The sequence below is a fragment of the Anoplopoma fimbria genome, chromosome 8 (assembly GCF_027596085.1).
Source record: "Anoplopoma fimbria isolate UVic2021 breed Golden Eagle Sablefish chromosome 8, Afim_UVic_2022, whole genome shotgun sequence".
Lineage (NCBI taxonomy): Eukaryota > Metazoa > Chordata > Actinopteri > Perciformes > Anoplopomatidae > Anoplopoma > Anoplopoma fimbria.
Window position 1 is genome coordinate 25002602 of NC_072456.1, and position 27966 is coordinate 25030567.

General features: G+C 40.9%; 1 protein-coding gene across 2 annotated transcripts; it reads left to right on the forward strand.

The window, feature by feature from the left end:
• The first annotated feature begins 51 nt into the window (after positions 1-51).
• dnm3a (dynamin 3a) lies at positions 52-26883 on the forward strand. 2 transcript variants are annotated; one of them, XM_054603496.1, is made up of 21 exons: positions 52-756; positions 5192-5265; positions 5766-5915; positions 6691-6894; positions 7002-7100; positions 9316-9476; positions 10123-10265; positions 10370-10505; positions 11189-11256; positions 11381-11519; positions 11612-11698; positions 11794-11864; positions 11960-12020; positions 13168-13194; positions 13848-13961; positions 18625-18734; positions 22820-22931; positions 23585-23746; positions 24487-24710; positions 24803-24955; positions 26509-26883. In XM_054603496.1, the coding sequence occupies exons 1-21, from the start codon at positions 596-598 to the stop codon at positions 26540-26542; spliced, it is 2490 nt and encodes an 829-aa protein (XP_054459471.1). In that variant the 5' UTR covers positions 52-595; the 3' UTR covers positions 26543-26883. The 2 variants fall into 2 exon arrangements, with proteins under 2 accessions (XP_054459471.1, XP_054459472.1); XM_054603497.1 differs by lacking the exon at positions 13168-13194.
• The last annotated feature ends 1083 nt before the right edge of the window (positions 26884-27966 follow it).

Sequence of the window (27966 nt, forward strand, 5' to 3'; positions counted from 1 at the left end):
GGATTTTTAAATAGCTGCTAGAGCAGTGAATGCATGCCTGGTGTCTGATAAATGGGTTCACTTTCATAATTGGCTGAGGGTTTGTCTCCTCTCCCCCCTGCGAAAAGGGGGATTGCCGAGTCAAACTAGTGCTGTCTACCGCGCATGCGCACAGGACGCGATTCGGTTAGCTGTCAGAGTGGAGACTTCTCCCTCTTTTCCCGTGGATTAAACTCAACGCCCGGCTGCTTCAACGTGCTTGTGACTTTAACGGGACGTTTGGCGGTTTTAAAACGACAAATATGTCTTTTGGGAACTTTTCCCGGAGGCTTGAGGAGCTCCGTGAGTGCAAACTTGGACCGTGCTGTCGTTACCAGACGTACAAACCAGCCGCTGACGTCACGGACTTTGTTTTCTTTAAATAAAGTTGGCACCGTCGAAAAAACTATTATTATTTTTTATTATATATTTTTTAAGTATTTAAAAATTATCCTAATGTGAGTAACTATTAACTATGTCAGATACTAGAACGACTCGGGTAGTGTAACAAAAAATATATATATATTTAAAGGAGCCAGGTAACCAGGTAACCAGGTAACCAGGCAGCTCGGTTGCTATGGGCAACCGCGGGATGGAGGACCTGATCCCATTGGTCAACCGGCTCCAGGATGCCCTGAGCGGCGTCGGGCAGAGCTGCAGCCTCCACCTGCCTCAGATCGCCGTGGTGGGCGGCCAGAGCGCCGGGAAGAGCTCCGTGCTGGAGAACTTTGTGGGCAGGTATGTGTGACACTGGAAACACAGTCAACCTACACAACCACACAGGGGACACCAACTAAACCACTAACAATACATTTTCATGGCCTAAAAAAATATTATGTTATTATATGTTGTTGTAATTATTATGTTATTATATGTATATATATATATATATATATATATATATATATATATATATATACAGCATTCATGTTATGAATTATATATATATATATATATTATATATATATATATATATATATATTATATATATATATATATATATAAATATAAAAATACAGCATTCATGTTAAAAATGAATTATAAATTAGACAGTAATTGCAAATGAATAAACTGAATGTAAACAGGATTTTTATTATATATATATATATATATATATATATATATATATATATATATATATATATATATATATATTATATATATATAAAGTAAAAATACAGCATTCATGTTAAAAATGAATTATAAATTAGACAGTAATTGCAAATGAATAAACTGAATGTAAACAGGATTTTTATATATATTATATATATATATATATATTATATATATATATATATATATTATATAAATATACAGATTTTGTTAAACTTGAATTATAAATTACACAAATTGCAAATGAATAAACTTGTTTGTAAAAATTTTTTGACATATATTGGTAAAATATTTTATACTTACAAAACAACTTGTGCAAACTAATTATATTATATTACTGCCATAACCAACCCTCTTGTAACAACTGGTGTGCATTTTATTTTTAATTAATTCATATTGTTTGTTTTGCTTTGTTAGAGCTAGAGTTAATTTTGCAAAATCCCTTTATTTTTTTCTACATTGTAGATTAATATTGAAGACATCCAAACTATGAAGGAACACATATGGAATTATGTGGTAAACAAACAAATGCTCAACAAACCAGAATATGTTTTATATTTTAGATTCTTCAAAGTAGTTGAATGAGAAGGTGTGTCCAAACTTTTGACTGGTACTGTATATATCTAAAAATATTTGAGAACACTCATTATGAAAAAGCCAGAAACCAAAGAAGTAAATCTCAAACTTGAGAACTCGTGAGGTCTCGAGCTGCTCCAAATAATATAATAATAATATTAATAATAATAATACATTTTATTTGTATAGCGCTTTAAAAGGTACTCAAAGGCACTTTACATGATAAAGAAATAAAAAATGCAAACAAGAGATGATATTATAACAGAAGTAGACAAATCAACAACAAGACAAAAGACATACTTTATACCGAAGCTATTGCCTTAGCAGCAGAATGGCAATGAAAAGGTCTATTGTAGTGTTATCAGTTATGAAACCAAAAATATGCACCCAAATACCCTAAACATTCCCCTGGTGTTCTGTTTCATCTTTAACACTGGATTAACACTAAGTCTTTGTCTGTGGATCAGTTACAGACTTTATATTTAGAAGCACCAAAATTCATCAACAACAACTAAAAATGTATCAGATCTGATAGCTGATCGAAAGCAGGAAACTCCTGCCAACAGGATTTTTCACAGGAAATCCAGGTTGAATCATTGAAATGTGTCAGTCCAAATTATTCATTTAACATTGATAAAGCCAGTAGTCATCACTAATAAACCCCTCCTTTTGAACAACACCCATAAATGACAGTATGTAAAACACATGTACAAATGGTGAGTAATTTAAGTCATCCCAAAATGACTGAATGACTTGAAAGACAACACTATTAGAAAGTGTAACCATGTAATATGACTAGTCCTGGCTAATTCTAATAAATGACTGCAAAATGGTTCAATTATTATAAGTGAAAGTTTGAGGCTTGATGACTCTAGTGTCATAAGTTATGAAAATCTGAATTTGTAATTTATTGCTATTTGATTGTAATACTATAAGCACAGCCATGGCAAACTGTGATTAAAGAGCTGGGACATACTTAATACACAATGATATGTGTCCTTCTGTATCGAAACCAAGACTTCAGGCAGTTGCTGTAACCAATTACAATTCACTGCTGAAATCACTGTGTTCATATATCACCGTCTCCACCCTGTTGAGCTGTTGTGTTTCTAGTCTGTAGTGGTGGATGCCTGAGGTTGCTAGTGCCTGTATGACAGTATCCAGCGCACCACTTTATCTCACTGACAGGCTGTGGAGGTGTCGATAACGGAGGGGAGGTTAACATGGCTCCTGGAAAACTAATGGAATCAGCATTATTTTAATTAACCTACAAGTTTGCCAGTCAACCAAAACAAACTTCAAAGGTCTTAAATAATAACAGTGACTTTTCACAACATTTATGGTATACTATAATATCACTTTTTATGGCATACAATACTTTGACTCTTTATGACATACATAGTATAGCATGCCTTAAAAAGTCATAGTATAGTATGTAATTAGTAGTATGTAAATAGTACGATACATTAAGAAATGTATCGTAAAGTATGTCTTTACAAAGTCATAATACATTGAAGACCTCTCTATCCAGCATAGTTTAGAATATTTCGCTTTTCATTTCTACCATAACTCATGAATAACAGTGTTGTCCGGGTAAATTTCATATGTAAAGTCTGTGATTCTTATTCAAGTCGGTAACAACCCAAGTAATCCATACATTAAAAGAAAATGTGCAATAAAATGGAATGACACAGGGGAAAAGTATTGAACACGCTTACTGAAATTTATTTAATACTTGGTACAAAAGCCTTTGTTGGTAATGACAGCTTCAAGACGCCTCCTGTATGGAGAAACTAGTCGCAGGCATTGCTCAGGTGTGATTTTGGCCCATTCTTCCACACAAACAGTCTTCAAATCTTGAAGGTTCCGTGGGCCTCTTCTATGAACTCTGGTCTTTAGTTCTTTCCATAGATTTTCTATTGGATTCAAGTCAGGTGATTGGCTGGGCCATTCTAGCAGCTTTATTTTCTTTCTCTGAAACCAATTGAGAGTTTCCTTGGCTGTGTGTTTGGGATCATTGTCTTTCTGAAGCTCTCCACAAGTGATCCTTGGCTCTTGGAGAACTCTTCTGATAATTCTTTTCACTCCTCTGTCAGAAATCTTGCGAGGAGCACCTGATCGTGGCCTGTTTATGGTGAAATTACTTCTGGATCATGGCCCCAACAGTGCTCACTGGAACATTCAGAAGTTTAGAAATCCTTCTGTAACCAATGCCATCAGTATGTTTTGCAACAATAAGGTTGCGAAGGTCTTGAGAGAGCCTTTTACCCATCATGAGATGTTTCTTGTGTGACACCTTGGTAATGAGACACCTTTTTATAGGCCATCAGTTGGGACTGAACCAGCTGATATTAACTTGCACTGACAAGGGGCAGGATTGCTTTCTAATTACTGATAGATTTCAGCTGGTGTCTTGGCTTTCCATGCCTTTTTGCACCTCCCTTTCTTCATGTGTTCCATACTTTTTCCCCTGTGTCATTCCGTTTTATTACACATAACTTAATTTCTGAACTTTTTTAAACCGCTGTATATGAGTCAAATTAAGCCAATGTCTCCTCACAGCTGTCCGGTCTGTGTATGTGTTTAAATAGAAAACACGGTGTTGATAGCAGTGGCTCTGTAAATGGGAAACATGCTAACGTTCTCAAGGAGCACTGACGGGATGGGGTGTATTAGTTGGGTGTTGAGTTCAAATATAAACAATCTTTCGCAGACTCCACCTTTTTAAATGCATAATGAGATAATTCGGTTAATGAGGAGGAGACTTAAGCATTTCCATCCTGTCAGAAAGAATGTTGGTGAGCAATAGTGAGTTGTTTCCGAATTTCAAGACAGTGGAGTCTGTTTCCTGAAGGATACGTAGAGGTCAATGCTATTGTCCACAGAAGCAGAAGGTGTGGCCTCACTAAAAGCTATAGAAGGCTAGTAATGCTCGCTTTCCTGAGCGTGTTGTGATATTTTAAAACAGGCCTCAGTTCTTTTGTCTCAGCTATGATTACGCTATGACACCCCTTTTGTGCAGGACCGTGCCAGCTGCTTCATCTGGGGCAGGATGTAGTAAAACAAACTTCCTGAATCTGATTTTAATAGGAAAGAGGAGGATGTTTTCCTGTGTGTTCTGTTTCTTGTAGCTTTTAGTCTTTTATATATCTGGTTGGGCTGAAGATTTTTCTAAGCCTATCTGACCAAGTTGGTGATGTTTTGGATAGTAAATAGCAACTAAAATACAACTGAAGCACAGCTGACTGTTAGTTAGTGCTCCCAAACTACGCATTACTAGCCGTTTTTAGTAAGTTAACATAGTGTAATGGTCTAATCTGTGCATGTACAGTATTTAAAGTTTTTTAAATGGTGTGTGTCAAGCTTATGTTCTGGACTCTGGACTCTAATTGCTGTGACATCAAGTGCAGTGTCAGTGTGCATGCGTGTGTGTGTGTGTTTGTGTGTGTATCCTTTTCCAATTCCGTCTTTCCTTCTCCAACAGAGACTTCCTTCCACGTGGTTCAGGAATTGTCACTCGCAGACCTTTAATCCTCCAGCTGCTCAGTGCCAACACAGGTAGATAAGACGCACATCATACAGTCACTCATGAAGGCTGTGCAAGTGTCATTCTTAATCTGCCACCAGAGGGCAGTAAGATATTTTACATCGGTTTAGCCAAACTGATGGGACAGTGATGGAGTTACCATCCTTAGGTCAGAAAGTTTTTAATGCCCTCTTGCTTCTGCTGCATAGAAGAAGTGGCGGGATGCATTTTTATTCTCTAAAAACAATCTCAAATGGCTTTTAGAAACATAATAATAATAATGATAACTTTATTTATGTAGCACCTTTTAAAAACAGAGTTTTGACAGACAAAGCAAGGCAAAATCCAAGCAATTAAACAACAGAAAGCTCAACAGTTTGAATACAAGAAGAGTACAATTAAAACCAAATAAAATTGACTTAATAAATAGAATTTATGTAGCCCGCTGTAATATACTGTGCTATTGTGACATGACTCCAAAAAACGTTTTTTAACTGATGATTGTTTCCCTGTTCATTGTCTGTCTTTCCAGAGTACGGTGAATTTTTCCACTGTAAGGGGAAGAAGTTCACAGACTTTGATGATATTCGCAAAGAGATCGAGGCCGAGACAAACAGACTCACAGGATCCAATAAAGGCATCTCTCCTGTCCCCATCAGCCTACGGATTTATTCACCACACGGTAACACAAGGTCTACTTGTGTGTCATGCAATGCGACATATCCATTCAAGTCATTGTATGACCTAACAGGAAGGCAATCAAGGCAATCCAAAGTCTACAACCAATAAGGAAGGAAATATTAAAAGGCCTTTGTTATGTTGGCTAAATCATCAAAGAGCCAACATGTTTCAACCGCTGTAGGTCTTCATCAGGGAATTTAACTAACAAACAAAACTGATGTAGCCACACCTATATAGTATAAACAACCAATGGGAGGAAATCACATGACCTGGATAATGACTGTTGAATAATTTGAAAACAGTAAAAACACAAAATACCAAGAGCAAAAAAGTATATACATTACATATATTATATATGGAAGTTTAGCATAGGCTGTAACCAAAACAGAGAAGCCTGTACAAAGATTTCTTTTTTTAAATTAATATTAATATTATAATACAGTAAACGTGAAGGCGACATGCTGATTAAGACTAAGATAATTAACCACATCCAGCTGATGGATCCAAAAATCTGTACTCTGGTTTAGTTTCTGTATCCATGTTTCTGCCATCAGGAATCGTTAACATTGTGTCGCCCACTAAACTGTCTAGTCATGGGTTCGATTTGTAGTTCTAGTGGCATATTTATCCTCGGCAAGGCAATCCCTCATGTGTCTTTTAGTACTGCCTTTTATGACAGGCTGTTTATGACAAAAGTAGTGTTGCAGCTAAATAAATAAACATATCAATTATGTTTATGTTTGTATTTGTACTCTTCTGCATGTGTGTGCGTGCAGTGCTGAACCTGACTCTCGTGGACCTGCCCGGCATCACCAAGGTGCCGATAGGAGACCAGCCGGCGGACATAGAGTACCAGATACGAGACATGATCATGCAGTTCATCTGTAAGGAAAACTGTCTCATCCTGGCTGTCACGCCAGCAAACACCGACCTGGCAAACTCTGATGCACTCAAACTGGCCAAAGATGTTGACCCACAGGGTAAGCAACATGTGGAGGGGTTGTCATACATCATTCATACTTCCACAGGTTATGATTTCACATTTGGAAGCTATAAAATTCCCTCTTTTCTTTATTTTTCTTTTCAGGCCAGCGCACAATTGGCGTCATCACTAAGCTGGACCTGATGGATGAAGGAACAGATGCCCGGAACATACTAGAGAACAGGTTGCTCCCCCTACGCAGAGGTGTGCTGCCTGTGTTTGTGAGCATGTTTGTGTGTGTTTGTGTGTGTTTGTGTGTGATGAGCCACCTTGCTGTAATGCAGTCACACACTGCGTCCAGTGGAGGCTCAGTGGAGACTGACATTACGATTGTGTCTGTTATCAGCAGCTCAGTCTCAATCAAACCTTCAGTGCCTCTCATTCCGTTTGTCTTTCTCCATGTCTGACTCTCTATTTCTGTCTTCTTTGTTTACTACTTTTCCGTTGAAAGATGCCCTGCACTTTGTAATTTCCCAGTAGTATCATTGAGTGTGTGTGTGTTTGTGTGTGGACATTTGTTCTTCTGTGTATGTATACAAGAGATAGACAGAATAACAATCACCTTTCTTGGCCAAGTGTGCGAAAACATACAAGGAATTTCACTCTGCCTTTTTTTTCTTAATGTACTAACACAGAAACAGACTTAACAGCTAGGGACAAGGACAACAGAGCCGAACAAATGAAGGTAAAGAATAGACAGGGCTGGTATGTCCACAAGAAGTAAAATAATAGGTGTATATATAGATATATAAATATTATATAAAATACATTAAAAAAAGCACCAATAAACTACAATAAAAACAAAATTGGAATTAAACGTAGTACTTTTTACAAGCCAGGTGTTCTGTAAGTTGTAAACAATATTAATAGTGCAAATAAATAAATACTGATGGGCTGGATGTAAAGATGACTTTATCTATATGCAGAGAGTAGGAATTTATAGACAGAGAGACGAGATGATATCATTGGCTTGTAAAAGTGTGTTTTTGTGTGTGTGTGTGTGTGTGTGTGTGTGTGTGTGTGTGTGTGTGTGTGTGTGTGTGTGTGTGTGTGTGTGTGTGTGTGTGTGTTTGTGTGTGTGTGTGTGTGTGTGTGTGTGTGTGTGTTAGAGAGAGAGTCTGGGAGATCCTGTGGGAGTGCAGACTGAGTAAAGCTCCACCAGGTGCTGGCCCCTTCATGCTTCTCCTACGGCGCTAATGCATTAGCTATGGGAGCCCACTGAAATACCCGCCCTGGTAGCAGCGTAGAGCTAAAGCATTGGATATGGAGCCTGGTGCTATTACATCTATTACTGTACTAAATGGGGGATTTGGCCCGCTTTAAACCACATGCTCTGCTGTTGAACAAACGTATTCATTTCCTGCTTGTATGCTTCAGTCTTAATGGAAGGAATGGTGGTCTGGGAAGAGTTCCCAAGGACACGTCGGAAAAATGCAAGTTGAATCTGTGTCTCATCAGAGCTCTGATTGTGCCGTCCTCTTGTTGCAATGATCACATGCTCTTGCTTGACCTATTACAGTTTACTTACAGGGCTGGACAGAAGAAGCTACCGCCACTCTGCTTAACTTTGTTTCTAAACATCTTGAAGGATGAAATACACACGCCTGGCTACTATTTGTGGATTTCTCAACTGTTTTTGACGATGCTGCATTTTAATAAAATAGCTCATTCATAATTTTGGTTTAGATTTCAATATTATGAGCTGGTGCCTTGATTTCTTAGCTAACAGATCTCAGATAGGGATTGTGAATGGATGCATTTGAGGGGATTTGTCCTCATCCTCAGGGTATCCTTTCTCCGCTCCTCAATATTCTGTATACTGACGACTGCTGCAGCCAGATGACAAAATAATAATTTAATAAGTTGAATAAGTTTGCCAATTGTTAATACGTTTTCTGACGACTCCGCATAATCAGTTTCTCCATGCCGATGAAAACAGCCTGTCGTCTATGAAATTTGTACAGTGGTGTTCCTTCATCTAAATGAACCAAAAACTAAGGACATGAGTATTGATTTTAGTCCACTCTGTAGACAACTACAAGTACATTGGGATTTTTATTGATAGCAAGCTTATCCTCAACATCAAAATGACCTATCCATGATAGGGAAAGTGAGAAAGATCCGGGTTGTAGAGCAGAGTATGCTATCTGGCCGGTTAAACAGATGGGTAGAGAGGAAGGCTAAAACTATCTGATCCGTGTATATGGTATTACTTGAAATGTGATTTGGTGTGATCAGTGACTTCTGTTGTTGGACTTCTAGCCCACTTGTAATCAGGAAACTTCCTCTTTCCCCCTACTGTACTGTATGTATGTGTTCTTTAATGTATTGTTATGTGCTTTGCTGTAAAGTATAAATTAACCTCAAGGGACCAAAAAAAGTTAAATGTTAATTTCCCTTCTCCTCTCCTCCTCCCCAGGTTACATAGGGGTGGTGAACCGCAGTCAGAAGGACATTGATGGGAAAAAGGACATTAAGGCAGCCCTGCACGCAGAGAAGATGTTCTTCCTGTCCCATCCGGCCTACAAACACATGGCCGAAAGTACGGGAACCCCGTATTTACAAAGAATACTAAACCAGGTAATAAATAAAACACACTTACCCACACAACAAGGTCTAAAACAATAACTTATTTTCTTATACGATATATTGTCCCAGAAGTAATTGCGATAAACGATCAATCATTTTAAGACAATTTGATGCCAGTAATATAATAAAAGTATGATAAAATATTAATGCAAGTACATCCACTAAAAGAGCAATGTAATTTAAATTCTTAAGAATATTCAAACCATGGAATTGGAATGTGAACAAAAAATATAAAATAAAACCACACAACTAAAACAATAAATAAAATGGACTCTCAGGCTTTGTTAACAAAAACGTGTCTTGGTAAGGTAGAGGAAACCCTGCTGTTTATTCTACTGATGTTTGTTGAAATTTATGTGTAAACAAACACATGAACTCAACAGGAAATATCGAAGCCAGCATTTATCGTACGATAAGTTGATAACATAATAAGGTGATGACATAATAATTACCAATGTCATGCCCAAATGTTGTACGATAAGTCGATAACGTAAAAATGATTGAGGTCATGTCAATATATCATGTGATAGGTTGATAAAGTCATTATTGTGACAGGCCTACACACACACACACACACACACACAGAGAAGTAAATATATTGTGTGTATGTATTGTCACTCCTATTGTTTGTTTGCAGCAACTGACCAACCACATCCGGGACACTCTGCCAGCCTTCCGTAGTCATCTGCAGAGTCAGCTCCTGGACTTGAACAAAGAGGCTGAGGAGTACAAACAGTACCGCCCTGATGACCCCGCACGCAGGACCAAGACTCTGCTCCAGTCAGTCAGCCAGTCATTCTGGATGTGTCTGTGGACTTACTTGTTTTCTTTAATATTATGTATATGTCAGTGTTTCTCCTGGTCTGTGTGCTTCCGTCCTCCAGGAATGTTCAACGCTTGGCCGTCGACTTTGAGAAGCTTATCGAGGGCTCGGGCAACAAAGTAGACACCGCTCATCTGTCAGGAGGTGCTAGGATCAACCGAATCTTCCATGAGCGCTTCCCTTATGAACTGGTCAAGGTGTGTGTGGGACTCTGAGTAAGATTTTTGTTCGTCTTTGTGCATATATATATATATATATATATATAGCGAATTCAGTTTCACACTGTATGTGCATTAATAACTGTGATGCTTAGCTGTTAATCTCTTAAAGGCAGGGTTGGTAATCTTCTTCAAAAACTTTTGTGATATTATTTTTGAAATTCTTATAATATCCTTTTAGAAATCAATTAATGAATTGCTCTAACAAAAAAAAGGGAATAATCCAGTATCTGTGGCTGTCGCAGGATTGTATTTAGCCGGTCCAATCATTTTATTCTGCCCAAAATAAATGATGGGACGGGCTACCTACCTGTCTATCTGCCTCATTGCTCGTCACCGCTGTCTTCCACAAGCTGCTATCTCAACAGCTGGGAGTACATTCATAATGATAGTTTAGGGGCGTGGCTTTGGAGGGAGGCCTAAAGCGACGGACAGTCAATGTTGCCGACTTTGGGACTTTCTTGCTGGATTTAGCAACTTTTGGAGCTAATGTTGCTAGCTGCCTCCATTGGAAAAGAGGTGGCAAAACTGGGCTGTGTTTTTATGGTTGGATGACTTTTAAAACCAACATACTTTTACTGGTTTCTCAAGATTACCAACCCTGCCTTTAACCCTAGCCAAGTCCTCAACTCTGACTGACAGTTTATTGTGTTTGTCTTCAGCTGGAGTTAGATGAGGGGAAGCTGCGACGGGAGATCAACTACGCCATCAGAAACATCCACGGTGTCAGGTATAGTAGAGTGTTCTGAGCAAATGCAAAGTGTCAATTGCTTTTACATAGTTTATCATTTTCTGTTTGGTGCAGCCAACCTTATTTAACTTCCTCTCCTCAATCTGCCTCTCCTTCCCTTTAGGACAGGTCTGTTCACTCCTGACATGGCGTTTGAAGCCATAGTAAAGAAACAGATATCAAATTTAAAGGGTCCGTGTACTAAATTTGTCGACATGGTCAGCCAAGAGCTCATCACCACGGTGAACCAGTGTATCAACGAGGTATAAAAGTGTGTGTGTGTGTCACGTATCTGTACGTTTCAGGGTGTCAAAACAGTCTTGTATCTAACTTCTGATCTGTTTTCCCTCTATAGCTCAGTTCTTTTCCCAAACTACAAAATGAGACGGAGAAAATTGTAACCACTGAAATACGAGAGCAAGAGAGTAGATGCAGGGATCAGGTCATTCACACACAGCTGGACATCACATTCACTCAGTACTTTCAGATTACTCTACTGGAATAATAAGCCTTGTGTGTTCTATCTGCTCTGTTCAGGTCTTGTTGCTCATTGACATGCAGCTTGCTTACATAAATACCAAACATGAAGATTTCATCGGCTTCACTAAGTGAGTAAATTAATCGGTTTAAAACTATTAACTATAAATTTGAACACGCCAATAAAGTTAATGACATGAGCTCTTCCCCTCTCTGTCTCTCTCAGCGGCCAGCAGACGTGCAAGCAAAGCAATAAGAAGACTGTTCCAGTGATGGCAGGAAACCATGTAAGACTTTCAATAGCACTGTCATTCATTCATATTTATATACAGAATATATTTACAGTATAGCTACATGTATATATAGGGGGTTAACGTTGAAGCATGCAGCAGGAAAATGCCCTTTTACAGTATTTTATTCAGAGGTCTGTTACTTTGTTCAGAGTGAAATATCTCAACAAATATCTTTTCTCTTTTAAGCAAAACAAACAAGTGTGTGCATGACAGCATGTTCCTTTTTAATTATGGTACCTGCAGGTCTAGACATTCAGAAATGATCATTTTCTTTAGTGCAACATATCAGTGTTGGAAAGTAACTAAGTACATTCACTCTAGTACTCTAGTACTGTACTTAGGTACAAATTCAAGGTTCTTGTACTGAACACTTTACTGGTAAATTTTGTACTTTTTACTCCTCTACATTTGTCTGACAGCTTTATTTAGCAATGAGTACTTTCATCATTTTTATAAGTACATGTTGCTAATAACACTTGTACTTAAGTAAGGTTTTGAATGCAGGACTTTTACTTGTAGTGGAGTATTTTCACAGTGTGGTAATGTTGCTTTTACTGAGTTAAATGCTATGAAAACCTTTAAGGTATAACATATGGTTACGAACAAAAAAATGTCCATCCCTCTTACTTTTTTTATTTTCATTAATGTCACTGTCCCATATGTTACTCATTAATCAGCAGCAATAAGACTTCATAGCTGCAGATAAATGAGGTATTTTGTTATTTTACTGGAGGGGATTTAGGGTCCAATCCTGCAACCCGAGTTGATCTTGGCTTCTCATAGGAATGCAGTCAAGCAAACATGAAAGGCGTCTCGATCTGCTATGATTAATATGTAACATGATATTTATGTGACACATTTGAAAGCAGCACTAATTAAAAACACGATCCCAGTGAGTATGATTGAGTTTAGTCAGGAACCCTGATGTTGAACAGCAGCACATTTTAACCACAGCTAAAGAAAAAAAAAAAATGTTATGTCAGTTATTTACACAGTCTCTCATGTTGCTGTCATAGTAGTTAACTATTAAATCATCACTATCAGTGTCATCCCCCCAAAAATACATAATATTCTCCCAATAAAATGAAAACATTAACTCCTAAATCTCAATTTTGCTCCCTCATCTCCTGTTTTTCTCCAGGGTGTGGCCCCTCCTTCAAGACTAATAGTAGGAGACCGCTCTCTTTAAGTCTGCTCACTCACTGCCGCCTCTACTGGAAACATTTTCTGTGCAGGATTCGAGCTTAAGTGTTGTGGGTTGGCATGCAAACATGCTCACTGGAAAATGGCTTCTTGTAGCTTTGTTAATCTTTTATTTCCTCGTCTGCAACTGATTCACTACAAACTCTTTTCAGTTACAGTTTTCTCCCTCAGTCTCAACCTCATCATCTTTATCTTCTGCATTCCCCACGCTTCATAAATACGTGCAGATGTTCATATTTTTCTTGTGTGCAGGATGTCCATGTCATTTTTTATTTTTTATCTTTATGTTATCTCACACTTCCTGTTCCCTTATTCATCACACATCTTTCTTCCAGCCTCTCACAATGTGTCTTTATCTCCAAATATGTTTGGTTACATTTGTTTCTGTGCTTACTTTGTAGGTTCATGTGTGCATCTCGTCATTTATCTCACAAATCTTTTTTCCTACAGTGTCAACTGTCCACTCTTACTTTAATCAGCAAGAGTCCACTCTTATTGTGTGTCCTTTCTTTTCACACCTTCATTTGAGTTCTAATTTCCTTCATAACTCTCCTCTGAATGCTTTTGATGACATCAGTCCTGCCATCTGAGCTCCTCACCCTTGTTTTTGTTGTGCAGGTGATTCGTAAGGGCTGGCTGACCATCAGCAACATCGGCATCATGAAAGGCGGAGCCAAGGAATACTGGTTCATCCTCAGTGCAGAGAGCCTGTCCTGGTTCAAGGATGATGAGGTGAGGCAATCAAGACAAAACACAGCAGCACTCTGTTTATTAACACAAGTTTATTCACACATATTTCAGCTTTAAACAGAATGTAAATTGGGAAGTTGAGAGTGATCAAGTAGAAGGGGAAATCCGTCTTGATCTGTTGATATTGGTGCCACAGCTTCAGTAAATGGAGGAGCCAGCTCAGCTCTGTTTTCTGGTGTCAGTCGGGCTGCCATCTGTCTGCCTGTCTGTGCCTGCTGTACAGGAGCAGAAGGTCTGCACAGCAAGTGTAGACAGGCAGACACACCACAACAGTCTCATCCTGTCGCAGTCCATGTCACAGGAAGAAGGAAGGGCAGAGTGCAGGAAGTGAGATCAGGAGAGAGGGGAGCACATTGAGGTGCTTGTTCTTGGATATAAACCTGCAAACACTCACATCTGGATGAAAACGCAGAGTTGTTGTGGATGAAATTGAGCTGTGTGTTGTTTCACAGACACAGAAGGTTTTTACAAATAAGTTAGTGTTCTTGGTAACCGCCATGTTGTGGGTCAAACTGAACAGACAGTCTTTATGGAAGCTTTTTGACATCTGACACCAATAACTAAAAGAGCATCTTTAACCCTGTTTCCATGTCCAGCTCACAGTTTTTTCTTTGCTTACCCTTCCTGCCACCTGGACCTGCTAGTGAGCCCCTCTGTTTCCCCCATTCATTCCTCTGACTCCCCCACCCCTCCCCCTTCCTCCCCATTCGTCCCGCTCTGCGCTCACTCTTCCCCTCACTCCCCCTTTTTCTTCCTCCTCTGGGAGTTCAGGCATTTGGAGCGGCTCACTCTGACACAGCTGGAGCTGCCCCAAGCCAAACTAAGACACACACACTCACACTCACACACACACACACACACACACACACACACACACACACACACACACACACACACACACACACACACACACACACAGTGGACGGACTTGTATATACAGTATACAGTACACATGCAGAGTCTGATGTAAACAAACTGGCATGCAAATAGTGGAGAAAAATATACACTAACCCAGACAGACACACGGCCACTTTTCAGATAAACACTGGATCTCTTGAACAGAGTGTTCCGAGCCCCAGGCATGCATCTTACACACACACACACACACACACACACACACACACACACACACACACACACACACACACACACACACACACACACACACACACACACAGTGTTATAGGTTTCCTCTCGCTGTCATCTCCTGATGACCAAATCGACTCACTCATACACACAGACTAAGCACATCTGCGACAAATAAAACAAAGGCGAATATCTGTTGACCACATCAGAGCAACAAATGTTTGGCTGTGTACAGATCACGATGATGTTGCATGTGTCACTACACGGATAGAAGCTAATTCAAAAGACCAAACCTTTTTAATTAATTCTGGTTCAGATGGGCCGGTCACTGTTTAATCTCTGCCCCTCCTAGCTATGTTTGGGAGGTTTATCGGCTTTGTTTGGAAGGCCTGAGTGCAAAAGCAGTCACCCATATTATCACTAGAGATCATATCTGCTGCCTTCTCCACGTTGCATCTGTGCGACCTGCAGCCAAACTTCTGCTTCTTCTCTCTTGCAGTTCGCGCCCTCTGTCTCTCTCTCTCTCTCTCTCTCTCTCTCTCTCCCCGCCCACACTACCTTCCACAGACATTTATTATTTCTTCGACTACTGACCCCCCCCTTCCTTTTTTTATTTTCTCTTTCTTTACCTCTGTTGCCTTTTCCTCCTCCTCCCTCTCTCTGTCTGTCTCCCCCTCGTTTTCTCTCTCTCTCTCTTTCTCTCCCCCTCTCTGTGGTTGGCAGTCTCCCTGGGACTGTGCACATTCCTGGCTGGAAAATCTGAAGCTTTGTCCAAACACCAGCTTCCAAGATCTGCCCAGAGAAATCCCACATGGCTGTTTCTACACTGCAGACCTCCCCCTTTGACTCCCCCTCCCTCTCCTCTCAACTCCCCCCCCACCTCCGCCCTCACCCCTTTCAACCTCCCCTCTCCATCCCTGCTGATAGCGTCTATACACTTTTAACGTCTTTCAGGCCGTGCGGTCCGTCTCCTCTCTGTGTACCTAAACATTTGTACCCTCACTCTGACCTCACACTGAGAGAGCAGCATAACAGTTCAGAGTTTAATCTCCACAGCACACTGAGCAGACACGCATTCCTCCACCCCTCGACTGCCAGGGCTCCACCAGGCAGTCTGAAGAAAAACAGACGGCTCATGCACATACACTTAATCTACACGCTCCCCTCTTTGTGTAGGCGTGTGTGTGTGTGTGAGTGTGAGTGTGTGTGTGTGTGTGTGTGAGTGTAAGTGAGGCCCGCTCCATATCTCAAATCCATTAGTCGAGAGGACGAGGAGACGCAGCAGCTCTGATGTATGATACTTCATGACCACCCTGACATCACTGGGAATATGACACACACACACATGCATATATAAAACAGTGCCATGATGTCTGTGAACAACTGGGTTATCATACTGCCACACAGATGCACATGCATAAACTTAAAAAACCCAATCAGAGGCACCCGGGGAAAAAAAGTCAGTTAGTTTAGAGTTTCCCAACAATGAATGTGTGTAAAAGACGCTCAATAATTAGCTAGTTTAGAGTTTTTCTGCCTTAATTAATGGTCAAATGAGAGTCTTCTTTTGCTTAAAAGCAATGCATGTAAACTTCTCTGCCTTGTTACGTAGATATAACTCGCCGCTAACAAAGGTGACAAATCATTACGCTTGACTTAATATAGAGTTTAAGGCTGCATTTTGAAGCGTGTATAGCTGTTGACAGTGAATGCACATTTCAAGTCATTTGTTAGCGTTCAAGAAAGAAACATCAGAGAGTATCACAGCCTAGATTTGCGCGGCGTAGAGTACATGCAGGTTTTTCCCGTTGTCCGTCGAGTCTTGAAGCTGAAGCACTTCCTTGCACAGTCTAACCAATGTGCAGACTACTGTACACCAGTAAGATCCTGAACAGGTAGTCTGAACACTGGGATGACGGAGCAGGACCCTTTTATCACTTTTTATCTTCGGCCTTCCCTGTTTGCCCACCAGCAGTCCTACCAGTGGCGGAGTGGGAAGCGAAAAAAAAAAAAAAAAAAAAAGATTTCCTCTGTTATATTTTCTTGTTTCTTATCCCGTGTCGGTGCAGGAGTCTCTCACACACATCAGACATCCACTCCTACGGGTCGTCCCTCCTCCGGAGATGTGAGCGTGTCTCGGGTCGGGGCGTCCGCGGGGCTGTGTCCCGGCGTAGTATCCAGTCTTCGACGTGGCACATTCACTCATTCAGCTAGGGATCTGCCCGTTCACTCGGGGAAGGCGTTAGGAAATGCGGGGAGTGAGAGAACGAGAGAGAGAGAGAGAGTTAGGGAGGAACTTAGCAGCCATATATGGGGTTGATGGGACCCGTGGGGAATCAACTTTGGAGTGGTCTGCAGTTTCTCCCCACTTCTCCTGCACACTCTGTCCTGCCGTCGATGTTCCTCAACCCCTTCCTTCTTCTACTCTCGCAACAAAAAAAAGTTCAAATCCCTCTATCCACCTCTATCCCTCCTCTTCCTCTCTTCATCATCTCTACTTTCTATTTCTACCCCATCAGAGCACCCTATACTCTCTCTAGTCTCCTCCTCCCCCCCCCCCGCCCCCCTCTGTCCAAAGCGATCCCAGATGTTGCTGTTTGAGCGCCAATCCCGTCCAGTCACTTTTTTTTTTTCAGACTCTGTTACAGGAAGTGGGCCCCTTTTGGAAAAAAAATGAAGGAAGAGAGTCGCAGGGTTCAGGGGAGCACATCTCGTCCCAAATTCGTGCACACGCTCAGATGCAGGCGTGAGTACGTGCATCTATGTGCAAATACCATCCAGGATTATAAGGGACAGCCTGTTTTGCAGGCAACTTTAGTTAACACTTCTACGAACATCACATACTCTCTTTACCTCACCCATGGCTGCTCCTCTGACCAGCCTCTCTGCAAGCCTCCTGCTCAAAGGTTAGAAAGAGGGAGCAGGCCTGAGGAAGAAGGATGGAGGGGGGGAGGGCTTCACTTTAGGCGAAAATGTTGTGTTAGAGCTAGAGTCTGAGTAATGACTTTCACATGTGGGCCCGGCCTCTCTCCCTTCTCTCATTCCCTCCCTCCCTCCCTCCCTCCCTCCCTGCCTCACTTCTCCATACCCTGCCTCCATACTGTCTGGTTCTCCTCACGCTGGCCGCTCCACTCCTCCAACTGTTCTCCGTCATTCATAAGTCCCCGTGGTGATGACAGACTAGAGTCTTCTGGTATCCCCCCCCCCCCCTCTCTCCCCCTCTCCCGCTGTCTCTCTTTAGCTAGTTAGCGGGCCGTTAATGTGAGCCAGTCTGACATGCAGACACATCATCTGAGGTGAACTCAGGTCCTCTGCTAGCATCTCCCGCTCACTTCTCCTTCTACAGTTCAAGCCTCCATCTTTCTCCTCCAGAGGCAGGCTGAAAAATATTTACTACCAGACATACAACTATTTCAGCTAAATCTCCCCCGATGATCTGTCTTCATTCTCTGTTGTTTTTCTTTTGCTATCAACACCTGTGTTGCCTCGCTGTGATGTCATATTTTACCCTGCATACCTCTGTCAAACTTTATCGCTCCGTATTCTGTCTCTCTTCCAGGAGAAGGAGAAGAAGTACATGCTCCCCCTGGACAACCTAAAGCTCAGAGATGTGGAGAAGGGCTTCATGTCCAGCAAATTTGTCTTTGCTCTCTACAACACAGAGTTAAGGTTTGTGTGCGTGTGTGTGTCTGTGTGTGTGTGTGTGTGTGTGTGTGTGTGTGTGTGTTCAGAAAAAGGGAGTTCTGTTCTTGTCACCTGCTCGCTGAAGTTTTAGCGATGTTTTAGAAGGATGGACATGTCCGAGGAGGAAAGGGAGGAGATGACAGAGCGTCTTTGTGCCCTTTCTTTGACCTTTTCCATTCAATTTTGCCACTGGAGCTGAAGGGATATCCAGTGGGCACTTTATTGTGGGTGTAGTTTCTAGTATATGGCAGGCTGTTGCAAGGTTTATGTGTGTGTAACAGATTGAGAAAGACAGAGAGACCAAGAGGGAGCATAAGAGAAGAAGAAGAGAGAGAGAGAGAGAGAGAGAGGGTGTTTAGGAGCTGGAGCTGACCCAAAGACCGGCTGATTGTACCAGAGCATGTGGGCTTTGTTTATAATTCTCTGCTATGCTGCATTCGGACGCACAAACTGTAATTGTGTGTGTGTGTGTGTGTGCGTGCGTGTGTGTGTGTGTGTGTGTGTGTGTGTGTGTGTGTGTGTGTGTTCGTGCCTTTGCCAATGTGTGTCTGTGTGTGTGTGTCTGTGTATAGACCACAGCATACCAAAGGCAGGCTCATTAAGCAACTAATCAAAGCCAGAGAGCTTGGATCAGAGATGAGGCTGCTCTTGTTTGGAAAGAATTGCTCGACTCACCACAAAAAAGGAGGGAGAAAAGAAGAATTGGAAGGGTTGAGGGGAGAAAGAAAGCAGGAGAGAGAGAGAGTGAGAGAGAGAGGGAGAGAGAGAGTATCAGAGACATCGGCCAGGAATGTGTCAAAGTCTGTCCTATGGCGCCCCCCTCTTTCCTGCGCCCTCACTCGCTCTGTTTCTCTTTCTGTGTTTCCGTGTGTGTGTGTGTGTGTGTGTGTGTGTGTGTGTGTGTGAGTGTGAGTGTGTGTGTGTGGCAGACATTGCAGTGGTTTTGTCCCTGTCTGACAGTAATCAAAACCCTCAGGAAACTCTTCAAATCTAAAGCAGTCAAGGATCTGTGCAGAAAATTCCTCACGATGAGTGAAAAAGCTCAGGGCCGGCTACGAGCTAGAGGAGAGAGGAGAGGAAAGCGGAGTGAGCGATAAATCAGCGCATAGAACAATTTGAATGTGCGCTCGCTGGTGTATACGAATGTTAGTGTCCTGATCTTAGCGTAATAGCACTCTAGTATTGTCATTGTTGGCCTTGTTCCCTATCTGTTAGCCACCACGCCCTGAGTTATTAGCCCAGCCATAAGCTCACAAACGGCCCATTTCTTGATGAAGTTTTATCCCCTCTCCTCTTTACATTTCCCTGCTGGTTCTCTCATTCTCACACACACAAAAGGTTTCACATATTTGAGGTTAATTGCTTTGTGTCCTGAATGTGAGAAGGGAACAACAAAAGGGGGAAAGAAACAACCGCGTGATTAAAGAAAAATGTTTAACAGATGGGCCGCAGCCGGCTCCAGATTCTTTTTTTGCCTGTTTCTTACTTTGCTGTGCTGCCGCGGCGGCCAAAAAGCACAGAGGGAGATGGAGTGAAGAGGGAAACGAGAGGAAAGATGATGAAGGAGATAAGATAAGGAGATAAGATGCAGTTAAGAAGGTCATGTCAAGCACAGTAGTTTAAAGTGTAGGAGTGCGTGAATGTGTGTGTATCTGCCTAGTTGCAAGTGCTTGTGTGTGTCTCTATGTCCTTAACATTTGTCAGTGAATTGTTTTCTCTTTACATGCTTTTGGATTGTTTATTGTATTGCATTGAAAGGATCGTACCAAATTTTGGGAAGACTGACCCAAACTGTTATACCCTTTTTTTCACAGAAAATGAGGTTCTGGGAAAAAAAATCTGGAGTCTGGACACAAGATATTGCTCCCATGCACATTCGATTGATTAGCACTGTTGACGTTTCGAGCTTCTGGCTTTTACAATACAGAGACACACCTACAAATACCTACAAGTCCAGATCACCATACTAGGCTCCCTTAGATACAACATATAATGTGCGTAGTGAACATAGTCACTGTCTGACTGTATATATAAACACTATAATGCATCGTGAAAACAAAGAGTAAGATAAGATAATCCTTTATTAGTCCCGCAGCGGGGAAATTTGCAATCAATAGGAAATACATCAAATATAAACAAGGTCTGTTCAATGCTACGTACAACCGAAATATCACCAGACTAGCTCAACTGCTGATTTATAAAGGTGGCAATATCAAAAAGCAATAAACTATACCACAGCAATACAGTTAAGAAATTAAATTGAATACCCTTTTTTTCCATCTGTGGCTCCCAACACATGGAGGACTCTGCTGTGGGCCCTTTTTCACAAAACCCAGTGACCTGTGTTACCATTGTATCAAGTCATTTACCCAGATGCAGGAATGGGACACAAGTCAGCCAGCGCACCACTCTAAATTTTTATTTCAATTAAGTTAATAGGTTTATTACTACATTGGACCAGGCTGTGACAATTTCCCTGCTCACAATTCTTACAAAATGTTGCATGACAGCCCAGACAAATCGTTAATACATTTCATTTATAGCATTGAGCATTATTTACAATGTACAATGCAAAGTATTATGGTCGTCCAAGATTAACCGTCCCTTGCAAACTTGTGGGCCTGTACAGCCCTTTGAGATGACGCACTGTGCATTTGAGGCTCTAATGAGCTACGTAGTTGCAGCCGTGAGCATTTGGCTACAGTTAGCATTTGGCTAAATTATTAGTTACATTTTCTCTCCGTCTCTAAAACGCTTCGCCGATATTTACACGTTTTATTGGGTTTATTTTCTCATTTTGATAAGTCAGTTTTTTGGGGTGGCTTTGCAGTGTAGGAAGTTGTTGCCAATGCTGGAATAGTTACTTTTTTTTGCAGGACTTTCCACCGTTGAATCTGTGGCTTTACCATCTGAAGGGACGTGCAATCGATCTTCATTTGTAAAACAGCCAATAGGAACGCCCTCTCTGCGAAGTAACCTGTGATTAGCCAAATTCTCCCAGAACCCCTTGAACTACAACATGCTGAAAGTTTATCGTGGAATTTTTGCTCAAGGGAGCCCAACAAAGAAACTGCCTGTCCTGACTTTAAATATTACTTTTAAGCAAACACAAGAAAACACTACTAATATAATCTTGTCAATGAGCCAGTTTGAGTTCACATGATACACACAGAGCAACCTTGTTCCAATAACATTTGACTTGTGTACAAAGTGGGTCAAAAGCTGAGTGAAGAATCATCTACGTGGTCTCTGTACAAATTGTCATCTTCTTTTCACTGATAAGAGGTGATTGGCTATATTTCAAAAGGTACAGCTTAAAAGATAGACGATAGTTAAGTGAGTCAGACAGTGTTTCTCAGGGGAAATGATCCCACGCATTGTGACTAAAACTCTGGCTACATCATCCACACTGAGTTCATAAGAGGAACCATCAATAACATGTCATTACTTAAAGGTCGGGGTTCCTATTTTGGATAACACTTATCATATCATTTAGCATTCTGTCTCCCAACAACTTCATCTGTTTAACGAATGTAAAGTTATGTGTTTATACTCTAAAGTCCAAAATTGCATACTATGCTCTACATACTCAATATGTTTGCTATTGTTCAGCATACTTTTTTTGTGAAAAAAACAGGAGTATATCTTTTGGGTAACTACGGCAACGGCAAATGGTTTCTGAAAATCATGAAGACTGAACTAATAAATTAAAAAAGACATTAGCAAAGTGACATCTTATATTTACACTTAAGAGTTTTTGACGTTACAGAGTTTTCCGCCATTGTCTGTTATGACCGATGTGGTCACTTTCGCATTGCATAATGGGATATTTATGCCGACTTGGTGTCCAGTGCTTGCATGCTGTAATATTGCACCAGAAAGGTTATGCATTTTGCGTAGCCCTTGGTTTCACACTCATGTTTCGGACTTACTAAAAAAATCTCACACAATGTTTTAGTGTACTATGGAATTTTGGACACAACCTCTGTTTTGTAGAAAGAGTTTTATTACTGGCTTGTTGTTTTTTTTTTTGTTTGAGGTGTCTTGACAACTTTTCACTGAATTTGCAGGAACGTGTATAAGGACTACAAGTGCCTGGAGTTGGCCTGTTACTCTCAGGAGGAGTTGGACAGCTGGAAGGCGTCTCTGCTGCAGGCCGGAGTTTACCCCGACAGAGTCACCGTTAGTACCCTAACCCCCTTATTCAACCCAATTAAACCCCAACCCTGACCTTTGCTGTGATGAGCTGCACCTGTCTGCACATCACCTTTTGTGTTGGATGCACTCTCTGACTCTTCTATCTCTTAAACCTCCGGCCGTAAACCCCTCGAACCTTCTCTCCGTGTTCCCCCTTCTCCTCCCCTGCCAAAGCTAGAACAAAAAAACCCAAAAAAAGCCGAGTCCCCCACCCCTTCCATCTCGCTCTGTCGTTGGCTCCTCAGCAGAGCATTCTTGGCCCATGATGTCACTACAACATGTGTGTGTGTTCTCGTCTGTTTCTAATCAGCAGTTCCTCGTCCCTCACCCGCTCCCCCCTTCTCTTTCTTCTGCCCACCTCCCTCCTTTGTGTTCCCTCTATTCTGCTCTCCCTGTTCCTACCACAGTGGCTCTATACTTCTTATCGTCGCAAGCACACAGATAACCAGATTTTGAAATACGCATGAGACCGATCTTAATAGCTTCACACATCTGTATTAACATGAAATGACCAGCTGCGTTACGTCACTGCAGGGCGTCGAACTGCACTTTATGTGATTGGTTAAAACAAAATCGACAATCAGAGCAGAGTATGTTGCAATCATTCCCCAACTCCATCTTGTCTGTGGGTCACCCAGGTGGACGAGCAGGGAAATGGATCTCCAGAGAACTTCTCTGACCCCCAGGTGGAGCGTCAGGTGGAAACCATCCGCAGCCTGGTCGACTCCTACATGAGCATCATCTACAAGACCTTCAAGGACTTAATGCCAAAGACCGTTATGCACCTCATGATCAACAGCGTAAGACGTCCAGACCAGACTCTTTTTAATATTTTTCCCTTTCAATTTTGAAATTTTTCTCCAAGAAAAACCTGCTCTTTCAGTCTTTGTCTCTAAAACTTTTTCCACATAGCATTGTTAGGTGTTAATCTTCCTCCTAATATGGCCATTCGAATCTGTATTTCTTTGTCTATCATAAAAGTTTTCACCATTTGACACATTAGTTGAGCATTATTCCAACGACTTGGGGAAATAATGAGACCATAAAAAGAAACAAACAAAGATTTTTGCCACCCAATTAAAGAAACGGTTCACCCCAAAAATCCAAAAAACACATTTTTCCTCGATTTATCAATCCACAACTGTGAGCAGTTTTATGTAGGAACTATTTTCTTTCAACCACATTTTCAATATGAAACCGTCACTACGAGGTCTGTGGATTATCTGCAGTAACCGGGTCAGGACTTCTGGAAAGAGATACTGCTTTCTAGTTTTTCCAAATGTATTTTTTGGCGAGCTCCACCAAGTCCGTGCCATAAAGTTTAATTATATCGTAGAGGAAGAGAAATATCTCCATAACAAACACAAAACAATGTAGAATCATAACAACCACTACACATTTAGAGGAAAATATACTAAATGTTTTTGGGTGAGCTGTCCCTTTAAGAATTTCGGGCCTTAATCCCGAACCAGAGTAAAAGATCACTTTACAAAGTCCAACATTTTGACTTGTCGCAGCTGTTAATAATCCCCCTCTGTAGGTGAAGGAGTTCATTAGCTCCGAGCTGCTGGCCCAGCTCTACGCTCTGGGAGAATGCTCGGCGCTGATGGATGAGTCACCGGAGCAGCAGCGGCACCGGGAGGAGGTGCTCCGCAAGCACGCTGCCCTGAAGGAGGCGCTCGCCGTCATCGGGAAGTTCTCCACCTCCACCTGCACCACCCCTCTGCCTCCACCTGTGGACTCCTCCTGGATACAGCCCCCCAGGTGCGGAGTCGGACTACACCGATGCATGCAGTAAAGAAAATGGTTCTTCCCCATCTCTGTCGCCGTCACGTAACGTTCTCCTCTCCACCCAGCCCGACACTCTCTAAGAAGTCCGTGACCAAGCCGGTGGTTCGAGGCCATGCCCCATCTGCCCCTCGGGTGCCCGCATACGCCGCCTCCCAGAGCAACGATGGCCTTCATCAGCTCTCTGGCCCACCCAACCGCGCTCCACCTAGCGTGCCAAGGTGACTCAGAAAACCAGCCTGAAATCCAGTTACCAGTTACATTCAGATGACCTCCCATCTGTCACTCAAACATGCACTGGCATATACACTCACATCACACACACACACACACACACACACACACACACACACACACACACACACACACACACACACACACACACACACATACAATCAAACCGTGTGCTTCGGGGGCAGAGGGAGTTGTTATTTGAGCTGGGTGGGGGTCTGCTGGAAAAAATGTGTTTCTCATATTCTCTTTCCCATCAGTAGACAGGACTTCTCTCTGTGCAGCTTTCTAGCGGAGCCAGAGACAACAGGCTGAGCGCTCTGTCAAGTTTTCATCTCTCTCTTCGTCCTTCATCCCCCCCCACCACCACCCCCTTTTTTTCCCTCCTTCTTCTAGCATGCATTTGTTTTATTGCCCTCCCCAGTTTCCCTCATGCAATAACCGTTATTTTCCCTTTCTCCCCCCCCCTTAATTCTTTTTCTTGTACATTTCTTCACTTCTCCACTTTCACTGGTTCCTCCCCTGCTTTTGGCCAGTTTCTCCTTTTTCTCTCCGCCTCATTTCCTCTGTGCTCTCCGATGGTTCTTTAGGTTCTTTCCCACTTGGTCTCCTTCTTTCCTCTCCTGACTCATTCCATCCAACCGTATGCCTATTTTTCTTACTCAATCTCTTTCTCTCTCTCCCTTATAGATATACAGTACATGGGGCATGAGCTTTCTTCTATAAGTTTATTTTTCTTCTCCCCCATATTTATTCAAATGATTGTAAAGTATGTAGACACAACAGGTCATGCATTGTGCAACAATCAAATTCCAAAAATATGTACATGGAAACTTGTACCGCAGAGCTCCAACATTTGGAAAAACTCCCTGCTCCCTTATTTACCATTTTCTTTCTCAGCCAATCCCATATAATTTTCCACATGGCATGTAATCGTGTTTGCAAGTTTTCACATCTTTAATGACTCGCCTCTAATCCAGAGGTCAGCGAATATGTTACACCCATAGAAATAGAATATTATATTTATTCATTTATATATTTTATTGCTGTGTTAACACCCCTTGGCCTGGACACTTTTCACTGAAGGGCTAACAAAAAGTTTGCATCTGCAGTGGAGACATACATTTAGCCAGTTTTTTTAAATATTTGCTTGTTTTTTTTATTATTTTAGTGATGAAATGAGCATAAGCAGCTGAAATGCTCCTATTTTTTTGCTAGCCGGTGTTATAACTCAGTTTAGCTAGCTGCTGCATAACTAGATTCATAGATTATGATGATGAGGGATCAGACATTTATCTCTGTAATCAGTTTGTCTGGTCTGCCGTTAAGAAATCTACAGTAAAACAATGAAAAATGGAGAGAAAAAATCGAAAGGTGGATATTTAAATCGTAATTTCTGTCCATAATACAAGAACAAAGCACACTATTGCATTTCATTTAGTCTCTCCTTGTGGAAGATATTATTTGCGACTCAAGTAAGTGTTCTATTAATATTGTTATATTAAGCTGAACCATTGAACCTTTGATCTGATCTTCTCTCCAGGAGGCATCCTCCAGCTATCCCAAAGGTGAAATAACGATCCTTTCTGCTCAGAACTCCATTACCCATCTACCCCCCAGTGATGCTTCCAGCTGCAGCTCACTCCTGCACAGAGACACCCATGACCTGTGTGATGTGTAATCCAGCTGAAGCACTATGCTGGCCTTCTCTCGTCTCCTCTTGGGAGCTGCTGTCTGCAGAAACTCACTGATCCTTCCGTCTGTTTTGTACATAATATCATCGGCCATAAAAGCCGGAATGTGCTCGACTGTCTGCCGACTTTCCTCAAGTGCCTGAACTTTATGTAAATAGAAATACCAATTTTGAGTTATTCTACCTAAAGAGAATACATATGCACTATTTTCACTGTTTTAATAAATAAACAGGTTTTATTTTTGAACTTGTATCCAGTTTTTTTCATTATTTAAAGTTTTCTGTGGCAGTCATTCATTTAATCACTTTTTTTTCTTCTTCATAGTATTTCTACAACTTTCTAAGAAATAAACTTTTACTCACTTTTGCAGCCAAAAGCATCAGTGTACATCAGCAGTTTGATCACTAAGATCCAAGGCAGTAAAAGGGCCCTTGTTGTATAGGTGTCCCCAGGAAAATCATGTTTGCTGACTTTCAGTTATGTCACAAATAAACTCTATTTACCTTGACTAGAATTTAGAAGATGCTGTTTAAGAATAATTATCAAGTGTTATTTCTTCTCCAATTGTAGATACTGTAACATCAGTTACATTTTGGGTTATTTTAATTACTTATAGATTTTGAAGTTGGATTATTACATCAAATTATTATTACATTATCATATATAGCTTTTTTTTTTATTTACAGGTGTAACCTTTAAGGTAAGCCATTGCATGTATGTACATTTAGCCTTCAAGTAACTTTAGTTCCTACCTGGCATTGTTTGTGGTGGGACAGGTATGAGTGTAACAGATGGGGAGTAAATTGTGAACCCAAAAAGTTGGGTGTAAAGTCTTGCCCATTCAGTCTGTGGTCTTGATGTATTGGTGGTGATTAAAGAAGGACAACTGCAGAAGATGACCAATTTTTATATATATGTATATATTTATATTTAATTATTTATATATTTATGTATTTATTCAGATAAAACATTATCTAAACAAACAGGGAAATACAACATGATTAAAAAATGATTTGAAATATATTTTGTAAATAAATAATAAATAATAAACAGAAACTATGACTTAAATATTCATTGCAACCCTGCAAATAATACTTTTTAATAAAACATTATCTAAATAAAACATGATTAAAAAAATAATTGAAATATATTTTTTGTTCATGCCGTAAATAAATAATAAATAATAAATAATAAAATAAACATGACTTGCAAATAATACTTTTTAATAAAACATTATCTAAATAAAACATGATTAAAAAAATAATTGAAATATATTTTTTGTTTATGCCGTAAATAAATAATAAATA

Coding starts and splice junctions, on each gene's coding strand:
- dnm3a (XM_054603496.1), top strand. CDS start 596: ATGGGCAACCGCGGGATGGAGGACCTGATCCCATTGGTCAACCGGCTC. Junction 7,101..9,315: donor GTTGCTCCCCCTACGCAGAG/GTGTGCTGCCTG, acceptor CCTCCTCCCCAG/GTTACATAGGGGTGGTGAAC. Junction 18,735..22,819: donor CTCTACAACACAGAGTTAAG/GTTTGTGTGCGT, acceptor CTGAATTTGCAG/GAACGTGTATAAGGACTACA.